Genomic DNA, 25,066 nt, shown 5'->3' on the forward strand with positions numbered 1-25,066 from the left:
CTCTGAGCTTATCAAAAATCACTAAAACTGAAAAGTTCTCATTTATCAAATCTGAAATTCTTTAGTTTTTTTTTTTTTTTAATCTTACAGGGGTTAAATCAAGGTTTAAATACATTTATTTTGTCTAGTTAAACCTGATTATATGGCTATTCTGATGCTGCTGAAAGGCTGTTGGCAAAGAATAAGTGTTTTTTTTCATCTAAAATTTGTTATAAGGGAGTATAAATATATCACCATTTGATGACTTGTTTATTTCTCTTTTTCCTCTCATAATTCTTGCAAGTTGAACACTCAATGGGAAATGATTTTACAATTGGTCTCTGTACACTTAAAAACTGCTTATTGAAAATAGTAATAATAACCAACACATGCAGTGTTTACCGTGTGCCCACAATGATTCAAGCACTTTGCATTATTAATCCATTTAATCCTCACAGTGTTCATATGAGAAAGATAGCATTATTATTTCTCCTTTACAGATGAGGAAACAGAATGCCACATACAGAAACGAGAAACTAGGACCCGGCCCTAGCAATCTGGCTCTAGGGTATGTGTTCTTAACTCATAGGGAATCAACCATTTGTTTTAACACACAGACCATCAAAATTATGACTTGGCTGACATTTTAACAGCATTAACACATTTTCTAAAAAAAATAATTGCAGTAAAAAGCTGTGGCATCTTTCTATTATAACTAGCGCTGCTGCAATTCTTGTAGCCATCACACAATTCATGGAAACAATTTACATGAATTTAGACGGCTTATATTTGTTTAGACAAAAAAAAAAAAAAAATTAGTGTTTTGGGAACTGCAACAGTTGTAACCTGAAAAGAAACGTAGGTATTGTTTATATTTTTTCTTTTACAGCATTTTCTATTTCATATAGTTTCATTGGTTTCAGTTGCAGCGTTTTTACTATAATAACAGGTAAAATATGTGTGAATTGTGGAGTGTAATACAATCCTAGACTGATAGTATGTGCATTTTATAGACCTAGCCCTCTAATATTTTATTTTTACTGAAATACACATTATCACATTATTTCTTCAACCAGGTTATAGGACTTCTACAGTAAAGATGTGTAATCCCATTATTTAGTAGAATGAATAACTGCAATTCTACTTCAGGCCAACATATATAAAGATTATATATATATATATACATACACCTATTTATACACTTATTTTTACATATATCCATGACCCCACACAAATACACTAAGGATTGATTATTGATATTTGATTTTTGTTATCTTGTAAACAAATGGTCTTATAAATATGGTAAATACATACTTATAGAACAAATAAAATACCAAAGACAATTACATTTCAAAATGTCATCTCCAACTTACTTTTATTTTAGATAGACATTGATTAAAAAAAAAGAAATGGGACTTCCCTGGTGGTACAGTGGAAAAGAATCCACTCCCCAGTGAAGGGGACACAGGTTCGATCTCTGGTCCAGGAGAATTCCACGTTCTGTACGGCAGCTAAGCCTACGCGGCACAACCACCGAACCTGTGCACTAGAGCCAGTGCTCTGCAACAGGAGAAGCCACTTGCACCATGAGAAGCAATGAGAAGCCCATGCACCACAGGTGGGGAGTAGTCTCCGCTCACTGCAACTAGGGGAAACCCACGCAGCAACAAAGACCCAGTGCAACCGCAAATAAATAATAAAATTAAAAAAATTAAAAAACCTTAAAAATCAATCAAAGACACAGAAATTAGCCATGCAGGCATCCAAACTTGTAAAACAGATACATCAGAGGTGAACAGTTGCCTTAAAAGCCATCATTTCCCTTAACACACGATTGAAGCGAAGTGAAAATTTCTCAGTCACCTCCACCTCTTTGGGACCCCATGGACTGTAGTCCACTAGGCTCCTTTTTCCATGGAATTCTCCAGGCAAGAATACTGGAGTGGGAAACCTTTCCCTTCTCCAGGGGACCTTCCGGACCCAGGGATTGAACTTTGGTCTCTCGCATTGCAGGCAGATTCTTTACCGTCTGAGCCACTAGGGAAGCTTAACACATGATTAGATATGTTATTTCACTAAATAATAAGTTATCCTGGATTTTTAAAAATGTGATTTAATTTACAAAAGTCATTTTGAAGAAAGCATTCTCAGATGAGAGCATTTATACTATAGTGAGGGGCCTCTATCTTTCAAATGTATTAATATATAATATGATCATTCCAGTTGATTATGCTCTTACCTTGAATTGACAGAAAGTTATGACATTTGCAGAATCTCCTAGGTTTTTAAAAATTCATGTGTTCCCTTTAACAATTTCCCTCAGTGGGATTTAAACACCTTTGCTAAAACATTTTTCATGTTTTTCTCCTGTCCAGAATTAAAGATTGGTCCCTTACAGGCAATGTATCAGGCACTGAAACAGGTTAACTTTAATTGACCTCATGGATTTCTCCCTAAGCAATACATTTTTAAACTATAGGTACTTGGCAGTTTGAACATTGATGGCAGGATTGGCTGGACCTTTCAAACAAGAGCTAATAGCGCCTATGTGAAGAGTTCCTTCCTCTGCAGACAAGTTTGTGAAATGTCTTTCATTTTGTGCTTCGTTACATGACTATTTCTGTCTGAAACCCGTCTGCCCATAATGCCTCATTGCTTCAGAGGCACTGGTGCAGTAACTTTCTTGAAATATCTTTTGAGTTAATGAAAGCACCTAGCTACTCTCTGGAAGGAGATTATAAAGGTTAGAGACTCCCTTATTCCCACAGCAGGTCCAAAGTCCCCAGACCATGAAAGCCAGCAATGACAAACCTGTTACGATTTTTTAAAAATCTATTTTATTCAAGTCATTTTAGACTGAACCACGATCTAATCTATGTAATCCTCTGACTTGGGTCTGAGATGATTTTTACAAGGCTAGCTTCAACTGAGAGTCATTTTTCACATGAGTATTTTCTATTCTGGGTTCACAAGGACTTTTCCTATGTTCACACCACTTCCTGTCTGCATAAGGCATGCTACCTAATCACATGCTATATTGTATTTAACAGGTCTGTGTCCATCTTGTCTCTTTATTGCTATTCAGGTCTTTAAGCCTTGAGCAAAATTTTATATCCTCCCTTTCCTATCTCTTACAGTACCAACTTCAAGTACTGGTCAAAGTGGAGATCCTGGAAAAATATCTAAATTGAACTGAATTGAGTTGAACTGCCTCATTCTTCTTCTCAGCTGAATTCTAAGGGCAGCCTCACCATCTGCTGCTTATCTACCATCTGGAAGTGGTTCTTCTGCAAATGCCTGTATGTGCTCAGCAAAGCTTCCAAGGACTAAGTTTTTCATCTGACTTGGCCTCTGAAAGTCTTTGAGATTTGGGCACTGGCACTCTCTGGAATTTTTCTGTCCAGTACCAGAAGTCACACTGCCTAGGGATTGCTGACGGTTAGGAATCTGAGCAAAGACCAAACAAGAGAGTTGTTTTTTTTTTTTTTAATTCAGAAAGTTGAAAAAGTAGGACTAATAGCTAGGAATAAGTATTGGATGCTAATGGTGATGATGTTGTAAGTGATAATTATAATAATTTTTAGCATTTTTCTTTTTTTTAATTTAACAGTTTTCATGTTTATAATTTGCCAATTAGTATTACAAGCACACTACCTCTATTAAGTTATGCATTTCTTAAAATAACATTTCAAGGTACAGAGGATTTAATAACTTACCAAGGTCTATATAGCTAATAGGGCTTCCCCGGTGACTCAGCAGTGACCGAGTAGTAAAGAATCTGCCTGCAATGCAGGAGACGCAGGTTCTATTCCTGGGTCAGGAAGATTCCCTAGAGGAGGGCATGGCAACACATTCTAGTACTGTCTGGAGAATCCCATGGTCAGAGGAGCCTGGCGGGCTACAATCCATAGGGTCACAAAGATTTGGACATGACTGAAGCCACTGGGCACGTATGCACGCATACAGCTAGTAAGCAGTAATATCAGAATTTGAACCCAGGCTATCTGGCTCTAGAACAAAGCTTTCCTCTAAGTTTTAATTTTATACTAGTTATATCTCCTGAAAAGACTGGCTGGGATCCCTAATCTCTGAACAATGAACCCAAATCAGTATTCTTGGATGATAGTTTGCAAGAGGCATTGATAAAAACCCTTGTTTTAGGCCTTAAATGATTCTTCAAATTTTAACATGAGAATCATTTCTTCATCTAGGAGAAAGATATGAGTTGCCAAACTGTCAATGTAGACCAAAGTTTGGGCTATTCCATTTGTCCAAAGGTAACTAATGGAATTAATAATTACAAGGAGAGAAAGTAATTTTTCACACGTCCTACTTTTTAGGAGACATGGAGAAGATTAGGACCTTAGTGCTCTAACATAAAAGGAGAAGTTGTCTTTGGGTGCCACTGCTCTCAACATTGTGTATAAGAGAGGAGATGGCCTTAGGAAATCTGGTCTCAAGTTATGTCCATAGATCTTGAACTGACCACTCTTTGTACCTCCTAAGATGCTGGGTTGGCCTCAGACAGTGGGGAAGGCAGGAAAGTCTATCATTCAGGATTTTGAAACAATTGAAAGGACCAAGCAATTCAACAATATAATTAATATCATATTAATTATATTGAGAAATATATATTATTTTAAGAAATATATATTATTATATATTATATTGAGAATTATATTGAGAAACCAATATAATTAATATCATATTATCGATTAGTATTCTCTCTCGAGTAGAAAATAATAAAAGAATCTGTTTAAAAAGTTTTCTTATATGAAGTCTCTTAAAGTTCTGAATTATTAACAAACTGATTTATAAAAAGATTCCATTTAAAAATTGATAGATAGCCCAACAAGGACAAATAAAAGGTCTCCTTATACTTGGAGAATCTCCTAAAAATCTTCAACAGTCCCTGGACAGTTGATAAAACACTCTGCCTTTCTTTAACTTTGACCTGGTAATTGGTCTCGTGGTGACTGACACCCTGTCATCAAATAGGCATTATATCATCCACAGTGCTAAGGTCTTTAAGACTCAGGTGCAGATGACCCCGAGGAAGTATAATATTTAATAAGCATCATTAACTAAATGCCCTTGGTCACAAAACTTAAAATTGTTCTTTATTTTAATAGGCATTAGCATATAGGTATCTTGAGGTGTCCATCTATAAAACTTTGTGAATATACATGTATTTGAATTTATGATTTAACCCCAGTTCTTTGTGTAAATACAGTCTCTGGTGATCACTGTGATTGTTACACATACAAATGGCTCTGTGAAGGAAAACTATTTTGGCTTCCCTGGTCTTAGACAAGTCATACCGTGACCCAGCACTTGATTAATAAATGTCAATTTATTCCCTCAGCCTTGTCTGAATTTAGATGATGAATAGTGAAACCTCATCTGAGCTATGTTTAAAAAATAGCCTTTTTTCACATTGAAAATGAAATATCCCAAATCTGAACTATAAGGCCAGGTTGTCTACAAGAATAGCAGTCTAGATTTAAAAAACAAAAAGTCAATGACTTTGGATGGAAATTTTAGTGAGCAACTTCTGGTCACATTTTTCAAGCAGTGTGTGTATGTGTGTGTGTGTGGTATGTGTGTGTGCTCAGTTGTGTTCTACTCATTGCAACCCCATGAACCATAGTCTCTCAGGCTCCTCTGTCCAGGGGATTTACCAGGCTAGAATACTGGCTGCTGCTGCTGCTGCTAAGTCGCTTCAGTCGTGTCCGACTCTGTGCGACCCCATAGACGGCAGCCCATCAGGCTCCTCCATTCCTGGGATTCTCCAGGCAAGAACACTGGAGTGGGTTGCCATTTCCTTCTCCAATGCATGAAAGTGGAAAGTGAAAGGGAAGTCACTCAGTCGTCACTCTTAGCGACCCCACGGACTGCAGCCTACCAGGCTCCTCTGTCCGTGGGAGTTTCCAGGTAAGAGTTCTGGAGTGGGTTGCCAGTGCCTTCTCCACTAGAATACTGGAGTGGTTGCCATTTCCTTCTCCAGGGGATCTTCCTGACCCAGGGATCAAACCTGCATTTCCTGAATTGGCAGGCAGATTCTTCACTACTGGTGCCACCTGGGAAGCCCTTTTCCAGCAGAACCTCTACTAAAAGCATCTCCTGCTTGTGTCCTAGAGACCAAATGTGAAGGGTTAGTGCACTTTGCTTATGGATTTTAGTAATTTCCATCATCCTTTTCAGCTTTTAACTGCCTATTCTTCAGCTGTGAAACAACTTAGAATCATCTTGAAAGCAAAGAGTCGGCTTTACCATTTGGATGTGCCGAAGGGATGTTTTGGGGATATTGAGGGGACAAAAGCACATTGTGTGATGAAAAAATGCTTCTTAGAAATTTCCTTGTGACCGAGTATGAATGGAACCCATGTGAGCAAGGGTCATTACATCCCCAACAGTAGATCAGAATGTGCTAAGCTAGACCAGGTAAAGGAAGCTTTCCTTATTGATTCCACAACCTAAGAGAGATACTGTCTTTGATTAAGAGAGAAAGGGAAGGAGGGACACCGTAATGGCACAGCAGAGGTGAGGCATTAATGCAGAGCCAGGTCAGAACTGAGTCCTTGTGACTTTAACTGCTGTCACTCAGTGACAGGGTGGAACTTCCCTGAGAGCTAAAAGGCTGGCATGTTTCTTTCCCTTGCAGAATAATCCAGCTTAAAATCCCCGAGTGTGGATCCCTCTAAAGCTTTCTGACAGCTTGCCTCCCTCAAGGGGAAAACTAAATCGGATTTAGTCCTTGTTCTCTTTTTGCAAATAAATTTCTTCTTGATAAATAGGGTTGCTGGGCTATGAGATAACTTGTAAATCGAGGAACATAGAACGGCTTCTCTTCCTCTGTGGATCTCTCTGTATCCTTTCTGCTATGGTCTGAATGTTTCCCCCACAAATCCATATGTTAAAATCCTGACGCTCCAAGGTGATGGCATAAGGAGGTCAGGTGTTGGGGAGGTGTTTAAGTCATGAGTATGGAGCCATGAATGCGATTAGTGCCCTTATAAAAGAGGCTCCTAAAAGACCTTTGCCCCTTTTACCACAGGAGGACACAGTATGAAATCTGCAACCTGGAAGAGAGCCCTCATTCAACCATGCTGGAGCCCAATCTTGACCTTCAGCCTCCAGAATTGTGATAAATAAATGTCTGTTGTTTATAAACTTCCCAGTCTGATATTCTGTTATAGCACCTTGTACAAATACACTTCTTCACCTCCCTCCCTTCTTTTTCTTTTTCCTTTCTCTGATAGAATTCATCTCTCTTAGATTTCATCAGTGCATTTGCTCATTTATTAAAAACATATTTTCTGAGTTCTACTATCCTTTACTAGGTATCTACTATGTTCCAGGTACGTTTTAGGTTCTGAGGATATAAATGACAAACAAAAGAGACCAATTGTCTATCCTCAAGATGCTTGTCTTCTAGAACTCTCTGAAGTTTGACTGAACTCTGGCTCTCCCATCAATAGCTTTATAAATTTGTGGCAAGTTATTTAATGGAGCTATGCCTCATTTCATCTCAATTCCAAAGAAAGGTAATGCCAAAGAATGTTCAAACTACCACACAATTGCATTCATCTCACACGCTAGCAAAATAATGCTCAAAACTCTCCAAGCTAGGCTTCAACAGTATGTGAACAGTGAACTTCCAGATGTTCAAGCTGTATTTAGAAAAGGCAGGGGAACCAGTGATCAAATTGACAACATCCGTTGTATCATCAAAAAAGCAGGAGAGTTCCAGAGAAACATCTACTTCTACATTATTGATTACACCAAAGCCTTTGACTGTGTGGATCACAACAAACTGTGGAAAATTCTTAAAGAGATGGGAATACCAGACCACTTGACCTGCCTCTTGAGAAATCTGTATGCAGGTCAAGAAGCAGTAGTTAGAAATGGATATGGAACAGCAGACTGGTTCCAAATTGGGAAAGGTGTACATCAAGGCTGTACATTGTCATCCTTCTTATTTAACTTATATGTAGAATATTCCATGCAAAATGCTGGGCCAGATGAAGCACAAGGTGGAATCAAGATTGCTGGGAGAAATATCAATAACCTCAGGTGAGAAGATGACATCACTCTTATGGCAGAAAGTGAAGAGGAACTAAAGAACCTCTTGATGAAAGTGAAAGAGGAGAGTGAAAAAGTTGGCTTAAAACTCAACATTCAGAAAACTAAGACCATGGCATCTGGTTCCATCATCACTTCATGGCAAATGGATGGGGAAACAATGGAAACAATGAGAGACTTTATTTTGGGGGACTCCAAAATCACTGCAGACGGTGATTGCAGCCATGAAATTAAGACTCTTGCTCCTTGGAAGAAAAGCTGTGACCAACTAGACAGCATATTATAAAGCAGAGATATTACTTTGCCAACAAAGGCCCGTATAGTCAAACTATGGTTTTTCCAGTAGTCATGTATGGATGTGAGAGTTGGACTATAAAGAAAGCTGAGTGCTGAAGAATTGACGTTTTTGAACTGTGGTGTTGGAGAAGACTCTTGAGAGTCCCTAGGACTGCAAGGAGATCCACCCAGTCCATCCTAAAGGAAATCAGTCCTGAATATTCATTGGAAGGACTGATGCTGAAGCTGAAACTCCAATACTTTGGCCCCCTGATGTGAAGAACTGACTCATTGGAAAAGACCCTGGTGCTAGGAAAGATTGAAGGCAGGAGAAGGGGATGACAGAGGATGAGATGGTTGGCTGACATCACCGACTTGATGGACTTGAGTTTGAGCAAGCTCCTGGAGTTGGTGATGGACAGGGAAGCCTAGTGGGCTGCAGTCCATGCAAAGAGTTGGACATGACTGAACAACTGAACTGAAAGGGCGACTGAAGTGAACTGAACTGATGCCTCATTTACTTTCCTACTAGTGGCTCAGAAGGTAAAGAATCTGCCTGCAATGCAGGAGACCTAGGTTTGTTTCCTGGGTTGGGAAGATCCCTTGAAGAAGGGCATGGCAACCCGCTGCCGTATTCTGGCCTGGAGAATCCCATGGTAGAGGAGCCTGTCAGGCTATCATCCATAGGGTTGCATAAAGTGGGATATGACTTAAGTGTCTTAGCACACATGTATATATGCCTCATTTTCCTCATCATACAATGGGGATAATATTAGCTTTTTCCTCAGTCTCCCTTTATAAGGATGCTGCTACTGCTAAGTCACATCAGTCGTGTACAACTCTGTGCAACCGCATAGATGGCAGCCCACCAGGCTCCTCTGTCCATGAGATTTTCCAGGCAAGAACACTGGAGTTGCCATTTCCTTCTCTGATGCATGAAAATGAAAAGTGAAAATGAAGTTGTTCAGTCGCATCCGACTCTTAGTGACCCCATGGACTGTAGCCCACCAGGCTCCTCTGTCCATGGGATTTTCCAGGCAAGAGTACTGGAGTGGGTTGCCATTGAAAATGAGATAATATATTTAAAGTGTTTAGGAGCAGAGTGTGTGGCTATGAGCTAGTGTGTAATGCATGCTTCTCATCTCCCTGTCATTGTTTGTACTCTCATCACGGTGTTTCTCCCTGAGATGCTTATTGTCTCGTTTGCCCAGTCACCCAAGAAACTTTTACTTGTGCCTCATTTTCAGGACCAGGAAGCAAGCAGGAGCCTGCTCTGAAAATACCCAGGGAGCAGCAGTTGTGAGACTAGCGCCGAATTATTTCAGTGAAAAGCACTATCCAAGAATACCTTAATATATTGACCCAGTGGGCTGCCATCTATGGGGTCACACAGAGTCGGACACGACTGAAGCGACTTAGCAGCAGCAGCAGGGTCCTACCAGGTGATGTGGGGACCAACACTTTTTATATTTAGAAACATGCGAGCAGAAACAAATCAAAATAAGGTTAAAGGATACTGTGTGAATCCAGTGATTGATTGGACAGTGGCAGAGTCAGATCTATGGCTTTTTCAAAGCATAGGCTCTCCCTCTTTTTATATTTATGATATGTGCATCTTAGTAAGCAGTATTCTTGCCAGGAAAATCCCATGGACAGAGGAGGCTGGCGGGCTACAGTCCATGGGGTTGCAAAGAGTCGGACATGACTGAGCACACGCTCTATGTATACCATACTATACTATAGTAATCGTAGAATCTTCTCTGCTTCTACTTGCCCCTTTCCCAATACTCTAAAACTTTCTGATATTGGTGAAAGAGGTAAGTCATTTCAGACATTTTTTTCAGACATACTCAATTCTACTTTAGCAGTGTCCCTCGGTCCTATATGCCTTGCAGGTCACTTTCCTGGTTTCTGACATGTATTGTGATGAATTACTAGCTGTGGGTAGCTTATGTTTCTTCACACTATTGATTTTAGGAAAATTTAAGCTTTCAGAAAGTTGGAAAGCCAATATTTAAAGTCATTTGTCCTGAAAACAACACTTGTCCAAAAAAGAAACAATCACCACACTTTATACCTCATTAAATCAATGACATATTTCTTTAAAAAACAAGTGTTTAAAAAATCATTTTTTTTAATAAAGGAAAAGAAAATCCTAACATTTTAAGATTACTCTGTTTTTTATAAACCTCTGGGTATAGTGTACTCTTTTTATGAAGATTTTTTTTTTTGAATGTGGACCATTTTTTAAAAACTTTATTGAATTTATTAAAATATCACTTCTGTTTTATATTTTGTTTTGTTTTTTTTTTTTTTTTTGGTTCTGAGGCATATGGTATCTTAGCTCCTTGACCAGGAATCAAACCACACTCCCTTCATTGGAAGGTGAAGTCTCAACCACTGGATTGCCAGGGATGCCCCCTAGTTTACTCTTAAAACAAGTTTTTATTTGTTTATCTATTACTGTTCATTATTGCTAAACCACATGTACTGCATAAGTAATAGATGGGAGCCTGGTGAGCTACAGTCCATGGGGTCATGGAGAGTCAGACACAACTGAGTGATTAACACAAACACATATACAATACCAATTTTTGTGAACTGTTATATCAAGATGTGTTCACTTTTTTTTAGCCTTAATATTTTGTCTCTACTTTAATATTCTCCACAAGTCAGAGTAGTCCGCTTGGTCCTGGGGTGGCAATTTTTCATAATCCGGGTGTGAAATGTTGACAAAAGTGTTCTTAGAGTTTATTTTGGTTACAATTGTTGTTTTCCTTCCCCGCTCCCACCCTCCACCCCGCCCCACCCACACAGGCACAATTACCTCTTCCAAGAAGGTCCTAGCCTATCTCTGTCTTAAACCAAGTGTATGATTTTGAGCAGATAATTTAGCTTCTGAGAGTTTTGGTCTTTTCATGAGTAATATGAAGGTCTAAATCTTTCTGATCTCTAAGGTTTTTTGCCATCTCTAAAGGTTTCTGGATCTATTAAAATCCATATTTTCCCCCATGGGAGATACAGTATCTGAGATTTGATAATAAAACCACTACAGCTTATTCTGTATGCAAGGCTGAAATCAGTTTCATTACTCTGGGTAAGTCATTAAAAGACATGAACAACAAAATGTACTTGACACTAAAACTCTATTGATTCTAGCTTAAATCTCCTTTGGTGCCTCAGGAAGCTCTCTAGGCTATGGGGAAGGCTTCAGGCTATACTGGGAGCAGTATCCCTGCTGGTGCAGATGCAGTATTAGACTGGAGTCTCCTGGGATATTTTTGGATTTAATTCTCCAAATAAATTCCACTATCAACACATTTACTTGTCATCTGCTCCTGTCTCATCCAGTATAGAACACAATGAATCAAACAATGATATTCACACATTTTGATTGGAATTTCAGATTAACTGAACTTTATTTTGTGAGTTCCATGTATGAGTCATTAATTAATGAATGTAAAGGTAAGAAAAGATATTGAAGGTACTGATATATGAAACTGAGTGTATTAAATCGAGGATAGAAGGATTGATATCTAAATGGTGTAAAGGCAAGAGAAAAATGCTGAAGGAAGAGATATGTGGATCTGAGTGTACTATATTGGGGATAGAAGAACTGATATCTAGATGAACTGAAAAAATTGCTTTACACTGACTGCTGTGGGCACCTGGGTTCTTTGTAATCGGATTATCTCATTACCATTTTATTTTATAAAAAAGTTACCTAAAAAAAATTTTTTTTTTTGGACAGACTCTTATTCCACACCCTGTTTCCATCAGTATGAGATGACCATTGAGAATATACTGTTAGTTCCTTACCTTGAAGAAGGTCATTGTTGATCCATCTCTGACGGCCCCATATTCTATCTTGGTTTGTTTTGCCAAATCATCCGCTGAATCAATGGGGGACTCCATTCGCTCTACTGTCAAGAAGGCGGCCAGATTGGCAGTGTAGGATGAAATGATGATTAGGGTGAAAAACCACCATATCCCTCCAACTATTCTGGTCGAGAGAGCTTTGGGCATCAACTCTGATCCTGTGATGGTATCACCAGAGTAAGAGTGTTAAAGAGAGGTATAAGAAGGGAGAAGACTCATGATTCAACAGTAGTCTAGAGAGATAATGCATTTTTGTGACTCAAAATCATAAATCTATCAAACATTTATTCTCTTGTGTGTAGGTGAACAGATGTATCTTTTTAGAAAATGAAGTAAAATCTAAATGATCTTTTATCATTTATCACTGCTGCTGCTTAAATGTGATTTATTTCCATTTGACGGTTTTAATGGTTTTAACCCTGAGATATTCTATGTCTAAAATTTATAAACAGTTTAGTTGCTTAGATTTGAGTTTGTTTGCTTGTTTTTGCTGAAAAATCCTCAGACTTCTGGCCTTTTTGTACTGTTTAATATACATCTTATTGTGTGAAATAAAATGTTCTAGGTTGTACAACAGTGAAAGCTTTAAAATGTTAACATTAACATTTTATTTAATATTAAAGAATGGGAGAAACTTTCAAAAGATTTACATATTATGCTATTTATCATATGCATTTAATAAAACACTGTTTTACAAGTCAGATGATATTGGATGCAACTGTACTTGACAGATGATGAATCATTCTTTTATTGTTTTATGTTATTTTTGAAGTCAAAATTATTTTTTTAATGTTGATTCTTGTTTAACTGAAAATAATATATTTACTGAAAAGGCACAATTTTGTCCTCAAATAAAGTACAATTTAATTATACTTCAAAGACTGGCTGTTTTGCAGGTGGAAAGGGGCCCTTCTTGGTAAAAACACTCATTTTAGGTGTTATCAGATGGTTCCTGATTATTTGTAAAAAGGTAACATAGTTATGACCAACCTAGATAGCATATTCAAAAGCAGAGACATTACTTTGCCAACAAAGGTCCATCTAGTCAAGGCTATGGTTTTTCCTATGGTCATGTATGGATGTGAGAGTTGGACTGTGAAGAAGGCTGAGCACCGAAGAATTGATGCTTTTGAACTGTGGTGTTGGAGAAGACTCTTGAAGAGTCCCTTGGACTGCAAGGAGATCCAACCAGTCCATTCTGAAGGAGATCAGCCCTGGGATTTCTTTGGACGGAATGATGCTACAGCTGAAACTCCAGTACTTTGGCCACCTCATGCGAACAGTTGACTCATTGGAAAAGACTCTGATGCTGGGAGGGATTGGGGGCAGGAGGAGAAGGGGACGACAGAGAATGAGATGGCTGGATGGCATCACTGACTCGATGGATGTGAGTCTGGGTGAACTCCGGGAGTTGGTGATGGACAGGGAGGCCTGGCGTGCTGCGATTCATGGGGTCACAAAGAGTCGGACACGACTGAGGGACTGAACTGAACTGAACATAGAGGCATTTAATGTATTTACCAAGAAAAAGAAAAAACATCTTTCTCTCTTGAAGAAAGAGTATATGGGCAAAGTTTACCTACACAAAGGACAAGCATCTATGAAAGCTCTCTAGCTCAAAACTTTTGATCAAGCTGAGCTATGGAAGGTTATAAATCCAGCAGCAGAACCAAAAGGGGCAGAAAGTCATATGCAGCCTTACCCTAATTGTATTGATCCATGGATGGATTTTGGTTAATCTGCTTGCCTGAAATTCACCATTGCTTCTCTCTTAGCATTTTCCCCATAAACTTGGAGAAATGATAGAGTTTATGGGACCACTTAAGAAGTGAAAGGAAAACACCCTAAGTTAAATCTGAAGTGTGAAGTTCAGCAGGTGAATTATCTGGTTTAAAGGAGTCTTTCACTGTTCTGATTGTCTTGAAGTTTTGTCATTAATGGCTTAAGATAGAAAGGGAAATTGGAGTTTACCAATCTACAAATACATGAATTTATGCTCAAGGTTAATCTGTAAACAAATGCAAATATTGCTCATGAAATCAGAGTCAGCTCCAGGCTCATAATATGCAGATAAATGTTGGCAGTTTCTTAGCTTTGAATTAGCTATATTCTTCTAAAGCTGTTCTTTGTACTTTATTCTCTTTTAATGAGGTTAATGGCTTCACTGTGTTTTTTTTTCTTTTTTTTTGCTTGTTTGTTTGAATTTGAGTGTGTAATGTTACACAGATTTAAAACAGTTTCCATCAAATTGCTTCTAAGGATTTAGTAAGATAGTGCGTTGCTGTTGCTGTAATCTTTCAGTTTAATGGGATTTATATGCTGTGGGTGTGTTTGTTTAATGCCCAAGTTTATTTCATATCTTTGTATTGAATTGACCTAGCAGCCTCGTGGCAGTGTGATATTATTTTAGATCTTTGGTTGGCTATCACTAAAATACCATTTATTTCATAAAATACCCATAGGAAATAGGTAATACAGTTAGTAGATATATTTTCTTAGCTTATAGGTATAGATTTTCTGCTGTGAATTTATCCTTATTTTATTTGGTTGCATTTGTGAAAAGATCAAGTTTTAATTTATTATTCATATAATTGTGTATTATATGGCAGGAAAATTAGGCAGACAGATGGATAACCAACTGTCTACATGCAATAATAAATTCACATCTATCACACTTTAAAATAAAACATATTTATACATTTGAATGAAGTTGTCTTGGAAATTAAAAATAATTAATAGGAACCTACTCATACAACATTTTAAACCCTTGGTAGATGGTATGAATTTCTCAACACTACATCTTTTGAAAAAAATTCACACAGTTTTCTGACTTTCATGACTCTCAACGTTAACTGATATACCTAGAAATGACTTCACTCAAGTAGAGATGATTTGTTAAAGGTCAGAACTCTAAAGGATGAAATCATGACAGTAATAAAAGCAGAATAAAACGTCATCAGAAAATATTTGGGATGAGAGACAATACTTGCTGAAGTCTCTTTAGTGCCTTTTACGGCAGACATGACAGCCAATCCTGATCCAGACTTTGCTCACGCTCTGTAGAAAAGAGAAAGCCTGATCATCACATTAAAAAAGAAATTAAACAAAATGGTTTCCAATTGAGTACAGTGACAAACTTCTGCTAGCAAGAGCGCAACAGTCAATATAGAAGTTAGCTACCCGGTCCAATGCCACATGCTAAGGACAAATGCACGAACAGTCACCAGTACCGCAAATTTGTACATCATAATATTTTTTTCACCTGACAGATACTTTAAACTTCTTGAAAAACAAGCAGAGTCTGGTTGGGGCTGACTGTCATGTACCCAAGGTCGTGGTAACTAGCAGACACTGCATCCCACGGTTTGCTGTGGATGATGGGAAACTCCAAACAGGTAGAGTATGAAAGAGAAATTTAGGGGGAGGGTACACTCATGTGACAGGCTTCCCTTGTGGCTCAGCAGTAAAGAATCTGCCTTCCAATGCAGGAGACATAGGTTCGATCCCTGGATCAGGAAAATCCCCTGGAGAAGGAAATGGCAATTCCCCCCAGTTTTCTTGCCTGGGAAATCCCATGACAGAGGAGCTGACAGGCTACAGCCCTAGGTGTCACAGAGTTGGACATGTCGTGGCTACTAAAGAACAACAATAACACTCATATGACAAAAGGCAGTCACGGTCACATATACCTGCACAGGCGTGCTGCATACTCTAGGAAACCCAAGGCTATATTTTTCTATTCTAATGGTATAGGAAGGCAGGCTACTGGTAAGGAAGGAAGTCTCTTTCATTCTTTGAAAGTGATTGCTCACAAGATAAATGCCTTAAAAACTAAATGCACTGGTAAAGCAGTACATGTCATCCAAAGAGTTTTCCTGTGGGATTTATAGTTCTGTCTTACGCTCTAAACTCACGCAAGTGATTTCCAGTAAATCAGGTGCTGGGTCTACACCTACTTTGCACTGCCTGAATAAACTATACTTAACTGCGTGTTGAGATGATTTACTCACTTTGCTCAATTATTTGGTGTTTCCACACTAGAAACCCTGTTCTCTCTCCTTGGAATTTTTAAACACAATATAAACACTTTGAGTAGCATGATAACGAGTCCCTCCTGAGAAGCCTTAGGGCTTACCCCTAAGTAACAAACATCTTTAATATATATCCTAGTTGAAATTTCCTTTGCCAATTTATTTTGCAGCTTGTTGTCAAATAAGGAGATATTCCAAACACAACAGCATCTGTGACTGATGATTTTCTTAAATTAATGCATTTAATCTTGAGAAGTATTTTCTAGACCATACGCCTGGAATCAAAGCTGAGGAAAATCCACAGAAGTGTTGGATTTCTTCCAAAGGTTAAAACAACTCACTCCTCCCTTCCCCACAAAGTCAAAATCCTTCAAATCATAGAAAACGTACAAAATATATTACATTTCTGTGGTTTGAATTTTATTTCCTCCAACATCTCCAGTTTACTGTTGCTATGGTTACCAACTGAGGGAGATTGTAAAAAGTTACTGGGAAGCTAAGATGAATCCCAGTAGGGTTTGTCAGAGTGGTAATTAGGTGACAGTTTTAGGGACTGTCATCTATTGGAAGGATGTAAATCAACCTAATTTTCAAAGGATTCAAATTTTAGCCCTTTCAAATTGTAACTTGTGAGGTTATGACTAAAAAGGAAAAGATAGATATCTCCATCTATGCCAGTTGGTAAACAATTTCTAAGGCAATTTATCCTTTCCTTCCCTCTAGGAAAATTTATATTTGTTGCTTGATAGAAGTTTATTTTAGATCTGTAGCAAAGGAGTTCTGTTGCTGTCATATTTTTGTCTTTTTTATTTTTAGAAATGTCTAAGAAGACAGGTTCTATCTTTTTTAACTTCTGAGTTGGTTTTTAGCCTACCCGCTATGTTCTTGGTGGAGTTTACCAGCATAAAAGCCTGTCAGCAGACTGTGGGATGCATGTGACAAAGATGGGCAACCTTGTACCTTGTTGCATGAGAGCTCCAACTCCAAACCAGAAACTATTTAGTAAAGTAAAATTGTTTTCCACCACGTCTGAGTCAGGGTTGCATGGGTGGGGGTTATACCACTCGTAGGGTGTAAACCTGCGGTAGTTAACAGAAACAGTCTGTGAACGTGAGGTAGATACATGCGGCACCAGCAAAAACCCACTGAACCAGGCACAACACCCAACAGCGAATGAGGGACGCGTCAAACCAAGCAGTAGGCTGTGTTCATAAACTTACAGCTTTGGTGGGCAAAGTGCAAAGGAGACTCTAGACATTTTATTTACCAGTCTTCTGATTCCTAGGCAAAGCCCACTGGGTGACTGGAACCATATTCCTCAGATCACCTGAGTTTTCACTCATTTCCATTTTATTGAACAACTAGATGGACTGCAAAGGGAGGTTCACTCATCCCAAGTATTCACCCCACAGAGTAGCAACGACAGTGACATGGACACAGTTGCATACCAACTGTAATATCAAGATTCTGTGTCACTAGGCGCTGAGGAAGACACGAAATAGAGGGGTGACTGGACTTCAAGGCTTATTGACTCATAGATCAAAGGAGTCTATGTAGTCTAGTGATTCAATAATGCATCAAAGGAGTCGCAAGTTTCAAACGATTAGTGAACAAAAAGAGGGTCTGGATTGGGGTGTATTTGATACTTTTATGAGAGTATGTGGAGATAAAAATCCCAATCTGTAAATGAAGAGATCAAGTTCAAATTTAGAAGTACCCTGTCCCAGGCATCAGAGTTCATTAATGTTAAGGCCAGAGCATGTCTGGATGAACAGTTTTAGGTTCAGACTTTCCTCTAAGATTCATTCTGAATTGTTTCTACAACTGTGAACTGTGGCCACTTGATTGCCAGCCCTAGCTGGTTAGGAAGTCGACCTTGAATAAGTAATTTAAACTCTCTGGCTTCAGTTTCCTTATTTTTAAAGAAGAAAAAATCCAGATATCTCTAAGTTGTGTTAAAATAAAAATTTAGGGGGCTGAAGTGATTTTGGGTTCTTCTTCTATTTTCTAAAAATCTGTCTGACCTCTACAAGCCCAAGGAGCTCCCTGCTCTGTGGTTCTTTTTTAAGACTATCTTTCCAAGGGGCACTTATTTTTCTAAAAAAGACATTAGCAGATGTGCTGCGAAGTGATCTGGAAATGATTTAAAATGCAGTAGTCCTTAACACCGAAAGCTATGCCATTTGCCACTGAATCCTTTTAATGCAAGCAAGAGTGTTAGAGTAAAGTCGATGTGAACATATGGAACGCTCTCCAGCCATAGGTTTCAGCAGTAAACAATAGCAGGTTGCTGACACATGGTGGTGTTAAGGTGAATACGTTATTTACAGCAAGAAGCGGGGCACACTTTGAATCAGGCACAAGGAAGTGGGCAGATAGTTCTTAATGAAACACCATTCCCTAAACCTGCAGACACCTTCTGAAAAGTATACAGTGTCTCCTCATCAAGTCTTAAGGAGGCTAGGATAACAGCCTTGTAGTTTATCCCATAATAATGGCATCTAAGTCATTACTACGCCTTCTCCACAGCTGCAGGGCACACAGTGCAGGTTCCTGTGAAGCTTATGAATAAAGCTTTAATTGACAATGCCATGCCAATACATTTTAATTACTGTTTCAACAGTATAATTAAGTTTTGAATTTATACTCTCTTATAACCATAGAAGTTTGCTGAGCCGAAGAACCTGATACCGATGTTAAGAAACCTACTACTTGAAGCAGTACACAGGGTAAAAATGCCACTACTTAAACAGTATCAGTGGTGCTTGTACAATAATTTAAGAAAATTAATTGCCATACATTAGGAGGGCTGTGCCTTCAAAAGCAGAAGTTTCTCTAAACAGCTCATAAAACCTGGCCACCACCAGCCCCGTGATATTCTGGCATCTCTCCCCTGTATGTCCTCTGATGAATGAACCCACCACTTCTTTCTTTGGAATGCTGCATCTCTCTTGGTCCTGTTTCAGTATTTCAGACTTTGCAGCTCAAAGTGAACAATTAATCTAGTTTTCTATGGCAAAAAAGAAAACTGTCCAAACAGCAATGCGATTCTGCCTGCTCTGCAGAGATATTTTAGATTCTTTCTTTCTGGGATTCTGAGTGACTCGGAGAGTGTGTGGAGTGAGGAATATTAAATAGTGATTTGATGCTGTGCTGTAGCACTCTGACTTTTCATAATGCAATAGATCTACCGGTTGCCTGGATGCAGATATTTCAGCTTGAAATTCCTAATGTCTGCTTAAAGATAGCCAGTGTGACAGCAATGTCATCACCAGGAAGCCTGGTAGAAAGATTAATTCATGGCCTGTACCAATGATATGCTGAAGCTGCTCTCCTCACCTGATTCCAATTTTAGTAAAATGACAGAGAAAGGGGCAAATGTGCTTAGAATTTATGTCAAAACTTGCATCTCGAAGAGTTATACTGAAATACAGAGGCTCATTTTGGTTGTATGTTCATATACGCCAAGCTTTTACTTGAATGGAAGATATAGAATGATTCTCAAACTAAAGACTTCTAATTAAGGGATTCTTTTTATGACTGAGAACGGATATCAGGCTACATCAACAAGAGGGAGATCTTTTAATGGAGAAAGCCCTCAATCTTGTAATGTAACTGGTTGGGTTTATAGTATAACTGTAGAGCTACAGTCAAAGGTTTTCTTGATTTTTCTTTGCCAGAAGCCAAATTAAAAAAATGTCCATTTTAAGAAGATAAACATAAATTGTAAGATGTAAGCAGACATTATTTCTGGATATTCAGTCTATCTAAATTGTATGTATTTGATGGACATAATTCCTTGGGATTAAATACTTTGCAAAAAGTAATTTAGAAAATGTCAACCACAAAGCAAAAACACTGACATGCACATTTGTAACAAGTCATAGTAACTAAAAATTTTTGTATGGTTTTTCCTTAGTTTGTCTAACTTTATAAATCAATTCAGTTCAGCAAATGGTTTGTAAGCTTCTGTCTAGTGAGAACATAAGCCCAAAAGCAGTGATGAGCTTTATTTTTCCCTCTAAAAGGACAAGAAAGTGTATACTTCAAAACACAAATTCAAAAGCCTCTCTAGAGCTAACAGTGATTAGGAGATTAACTGTTTTTCATTTCTGTCTCACTAACTTTGAATGCAAACCACTAAGGTGATAACAGAAAGTCATTTTCCATCTTAGCTCACTGACGTAGAGTGACCAAGTTCATGGTCTCAGGCTATGAGGATGGGAAGTCAAAGCGAATCGGCACACTTATTTAACCAAGATTTGTCTTGGGGAATCACATCCAAGATGTATTTAGTGGCTTTATGAACTGGAAGCAGAAATGGATTCAAAGGTATGGGGAAGATGAATATAGTTGAGAATGCAATCCCCGTGACAGTGCACCTGTGCACTGCAGGGAGTTATTTTTTAAATTTTTTTTATGTTTTACCACCATGCTGTGTAAAAGATTGCATTTAATGTCTGATACTTTCACTTCCAAGACCCAGAATGAGAAGAAAGACAGTGAGAAGGGAGTAATAAGGATAATAAGCTAAATAAAGAAAAAAACCTGGTCTTCAAAGTGTACTGTTGGTGAGTAGGAATCCTGAGTAAATAGCATTGATTGGGGGAGAAACAAGGCTGCTTCTTTTAATTTTTTGGCCACACTTCACAGCATATGGGACCTTGTTTCCTGGCCAGGGACAGAACCTGCATCCCGGCATTGGAAGCGTAGAATCGTAACTACTGGACCATCAGGGAAGTCCTGGAGGCTGTTTTCTTCATTGAAAGAGAGTTAGAAAATGTAAGGCTCTGGATCACCAGAAGCTTACAGAGGAACAGATAACATAACGAAGGGAAAGCTACTTAATGCTACATTCGTTTGGTGGTAAAAATAAGGCAACTTAAAGACACACTTGGGGTCAAATGTAAACAAATACTTTGAAATTGTCTGTGAGAACTGCTGGATGCTGTTGACATGGTTTTCTCTTGCTGATTTGGGTCAAGTCAGTGTGATAAATGATGTAATTGCTTGGTCATCAACATTGTCTTGACTGTTCTACTCATCAGCATCACTGCCTAGATATAGCAATGAACTGGGGAGTATGGACACTCACTTCTCTGTTACCTTCTGCTGCCTGGATTGCCCCACTAGTCCTAAAATCACCCAGCAGGTGTGGGCCCTGAATAGAGGAATGGAACATCAAGCCAGCACAAGATTTCTTAACTATCGTCAGATGGCACATCACCTTAAGGCAAGCATTTATTAAATGACCATTCTAAGGCAGTATGTATTTCACTTAGGAGCAAGTAATGAGACATGCACCTCCAAAGGTGAGTGATTCGTCTTTGAAAATTAGACATTCAAAGCAATATCATCTTTAATTATTTAAAGCACAGTTTTTCCAACTTGATGCTATTGACATTTTGGGGATACGTTTTTGTCATAGGGGGCAGGACTGTTCTGCACACTGCAGGAGGTTTAGCTACATCCCTAGACTCTATCTACCAGATACCAGTAGCATCCCCCATCCTCTGTTGTAACAATCAAAAGCTATTTCCAGACATTGTCAAATGTTGTATGGGGGGTAAAGTCTCTCCTAGTTGAGAACCACTGATTAAGTATTATCAAAGGATAATATCACTCTACATACTGCCCCTATATTATTTTCTGAGGTAAGACACATAGAAAGAAAGCTTTGGTAATTATTTAAAATTAATATCTGGACAAAATTTGGGAAACAATCTAGAGTTTGGTAATGGTATAGTTTATGAGGTATAGAGAACTTCCAAACATTCATTTCATATTGAATATGTCTCACTCATATGCGAAAGCATACATTAATTTGCTTTAACTGTGTCTGCAAAGGACCTGTAAGACCTTTCTCAACTAGGTTATTTTTCTAAGTTTTCTTTATAATTGTGCCAGAGAAAGAGTTACCCGGCATTAATCAAAATCATGCACTGAACAATGACGAAGGACTAGGGTGAAGAAATATTTCTCTTAGAAATTCCTGGAGGGAAAACAAAAATTGATTAGGAAAAAGTTCACTGAGTTTTGCTGAAAGATGAAAAAGATTGAAAATGAGTAGAGGACATAAAAAAGCAATTATTTTTTTAACATGGTTTGTCTAGGGATATCAACTGTTTAAGCCACAGCTGTGTTTCAAATTCAGTATCAAAGGTATTTAGAATATACGATCTACTGAATGGTATAAAATCCTTTAAAAAATTGTGTGGAACAGAATGGTTAAATGTACAGTTATTTCAGAAAATAAAATCTAAACAGAATCACCAGAGTAGCACAAAGATTTCACGCCTCCAGTGTATGTGTAGCCAATCTTTCCTTTTCATAGTTATTTCTAGAATTCTCTTGTTAACTAATTTTTTAAAAATAAATTTTATACAATTTTCAAAGTATTTGTCTTTATTCTTGAAGACTCCATGATCTTATTTAATACAGTGTTTTTTATTTGCTAAAACAGTTCCTGGCTGACTTTTTTTCTATTTTGCTTATTATTTGCAAATATTCTAGGGGTCAAGTATCCATACACCATTTTCCTCTTCCTGTTAAATTGCTTTAGCTATGGCTTTTGTGGCAATATAATTCATGGAAAATGGGTAAATAACCATTGTATGTTGCTTTAAATACTGATAAAATTAAGTTAGTATAAAACTTAGTGATCTTACTATTTTTTAAACGTACCTTTATAAATAATTAGAAGATATTCATTTACAGAGTGGCTTTTATGAGGGAGCATGTGACAAAATAGAACATCAGGCAAAACTAAATGAATAGTTTGACGTTCATGATCTCTGTCTACCTCTAGAGCACACAGGTCAACCTGAGACTGACCTAGATCTGTTGGAAGTTCAGTGATTCTCTAACTTACCTTGCAATCACAAAAAGCACACAACTGACTCCTAAGCAGGCTAAGAGGACATACATCCAAATGTCAGGAGACAGGGGGTTGAGGAAGGAGAAGACCCCTGGATTAGTGCCATTGGGCTTCCGGTAGAGAATGCTGATGCCTAGGGTCATGAAGGGTTTGGAGAAGTCGATGACTTTTTCCCGCACGTAGGTGATGGTAAGAGGAGCCACCGCCAAGTCAGCCTTCTGCAAAAGCAAAAGCAAGTTTGAAATTGTCCCTTTAGCTGTCTAGCTTCCGAGAGAATGTCTAGACTTTTCCTGGTTCTCCTGATTCCTATTCTCAACTCCAAAAACTTCTCACACGTGAAGCTTCTATGATGATTGACTCTGACATTAAAACAGTTGACTTACACAGTTATGTTTATGAAATAGTATTTGTTACCAAAGAGAAACCAGAAGGTGTGAAACACACACACACACACACACACACACACGTATATATGTATGGCAGGTGATATTTAGTTACTAAGTCATGTCTGATTCTTTCAACCCCATGGACTGTAGCCCACCAAGCTCCTCTGTCCGCAGGATTCCCCAAGCAAGAATACTGGAGTGGGTTGTCATTTCCTTCTCCAATATATATGTGTTGTTGCTCAGTCACTAAGTCATGTCCAACTCTTTGCGGCCCCATGGACGCAGCTCACCAGGCTTCCCTGTCCTTCACTATCTCTCAGCCTTGGCTCAAACTCAAAAACATATGTGTTAAACTCAAATATATATGTGTTCCACACACACACATTCTGAAACTAAATGGAGGGGGAAAAACTGCAGAAAAATATCTTTAAAAAAGGATGTGTGAGAAAAATAAGAAATGAGCAACTTGGTCATAAAATTAGTTGATGAGATTTTGCTTCAAGCTGCAAACTTCAGAACTCCTTATCTAATCTAAGAATCACTCACGTTTATTCTTCAGTATGAAGGATGAGCCCATAAGTTTTTATCCTCAATTTTTATCCCTGTTGCCTTCTAAGTAAGGAAACTACATTTATAGGTTGCTTTCTCCCACTTTTTAGGTCATTTTTATGATTCAAAAAAATAAAATATGTCTTCTGACTCTGACTCAAACATCTTTCTCTTTTCATTTACTTCTCATTATGCATTTTTTTAGACATTTAAGACCACAGTGTAGGAGATATATTTTTGCTTACATGATCTATAAGTTCCTTGACCATTCCATTCCACTCTCCTTTGTCATTCTGAGCTCCATATTTGCCATCAGCAACGAGTTTAACATCATAAATGAAACCCAGGATGTTTGACAATTCCTTCAATAGATCCAGGCAATATCCTTCAAATCTGTCATTTCCATACAGGGGCTTATCAGATTTCCTGTACATCACATAGGGTTCTTCCTATATGAAACAAATCACATGTGAAACCCTGCTATAATGAAAGGCAGAATTTACTTACATGAGCTCCAACAACAGCCAGAAGATATAAAATATTTGAAAACGGATTTTAAGATTTGAGAATACTAAAGAAAGTCACTTCCCTTTCTGCCTTTACTAAGCTCATCTTTTGTACATCCTCTATAAATATAGAACACTTCATATGTTACTTTCTCTCCCTCTTCTCTCTTTGAGAGTTTTTTCCCCTCCACTGCTGAGGGCAGAACTGTGAGTAAACGGTGTGAAAGAAACAGGATCACGTTTAAACTTTAGGTCTAGCCAAGAAGGCAGTGGAGGATCTGATGTCTGGCTGTCTGGTTTCCAGCTATGCCTACACCTAAGCTTCCAGGGCTAGACCCGCCTACCCTCCTGGCTTTTATCTATGAGCTTCACCTACTTACAAAAAGAAATCTAAATCAGCACATATATTCTCTTGTTTTTCAAATTTCCTGTCTACTAAGTACTCTAAATATTTTCAGCACATATATTCTCTTGTTTTTCAAATTTCCTGTCTACTAA

At 38.2% G+C, this 25,066-nt stretch overlaps 1 protein-coding gene across 3 annotated transcripts in view; it reads right to left on the reverse strand.

Annotated features, from left to right (window-relative positions):
- The window catches only part of GRIK1 (glutamate ionotropic receptor kainate type subunit 1), a 465,964-nt gene that overhangs the window by 30,805 nt on the left and 410,093 nt on the right, over positions 1-25,066 (reverse strand). For all 3 annotated transcript variants that reach the window (XM_086413002.1, XM_086412991.1, XM_086413013.1), the window contains exons 10-13: positions 24,308-24,511; positions 23,122-23,345; positions 17,211-17,329; positions 12,160-12,377 (exon numbers count right to left, since the gene is read on the reverse strand). In XM_086413002.1, the coding sequence (XP_086269128.1) occupies positions 12,160-12,377; positions 17,211-17,329; positions 23,122-23,345; positions 24,308-24,511 (765 nt within the window). The remainder of the gene's footprint in view (positions 1-12,159; positions 12,378-17,210; positions 17,330-23,121; positions 23,346-24,307; positions 24,512-25,066) is intronic.

The sequence above is a fragment of the Bos grunniens genome, chromosome 1 (assembly GCF_055505025.1).
Source record: "Bos grunniens cultivar Pamir isolate PY7600 chromosome 1, Bosgru_T2T1.0, whole genome shotgun sequence".
In the NCBI taxonomy this organism is placed as follows: domain Eukaryota; kingdom Metazoa; phylum Chordata; class Mammalia; order Artiodactyla; family Bovidae; genus Bos; species Bos grunniens.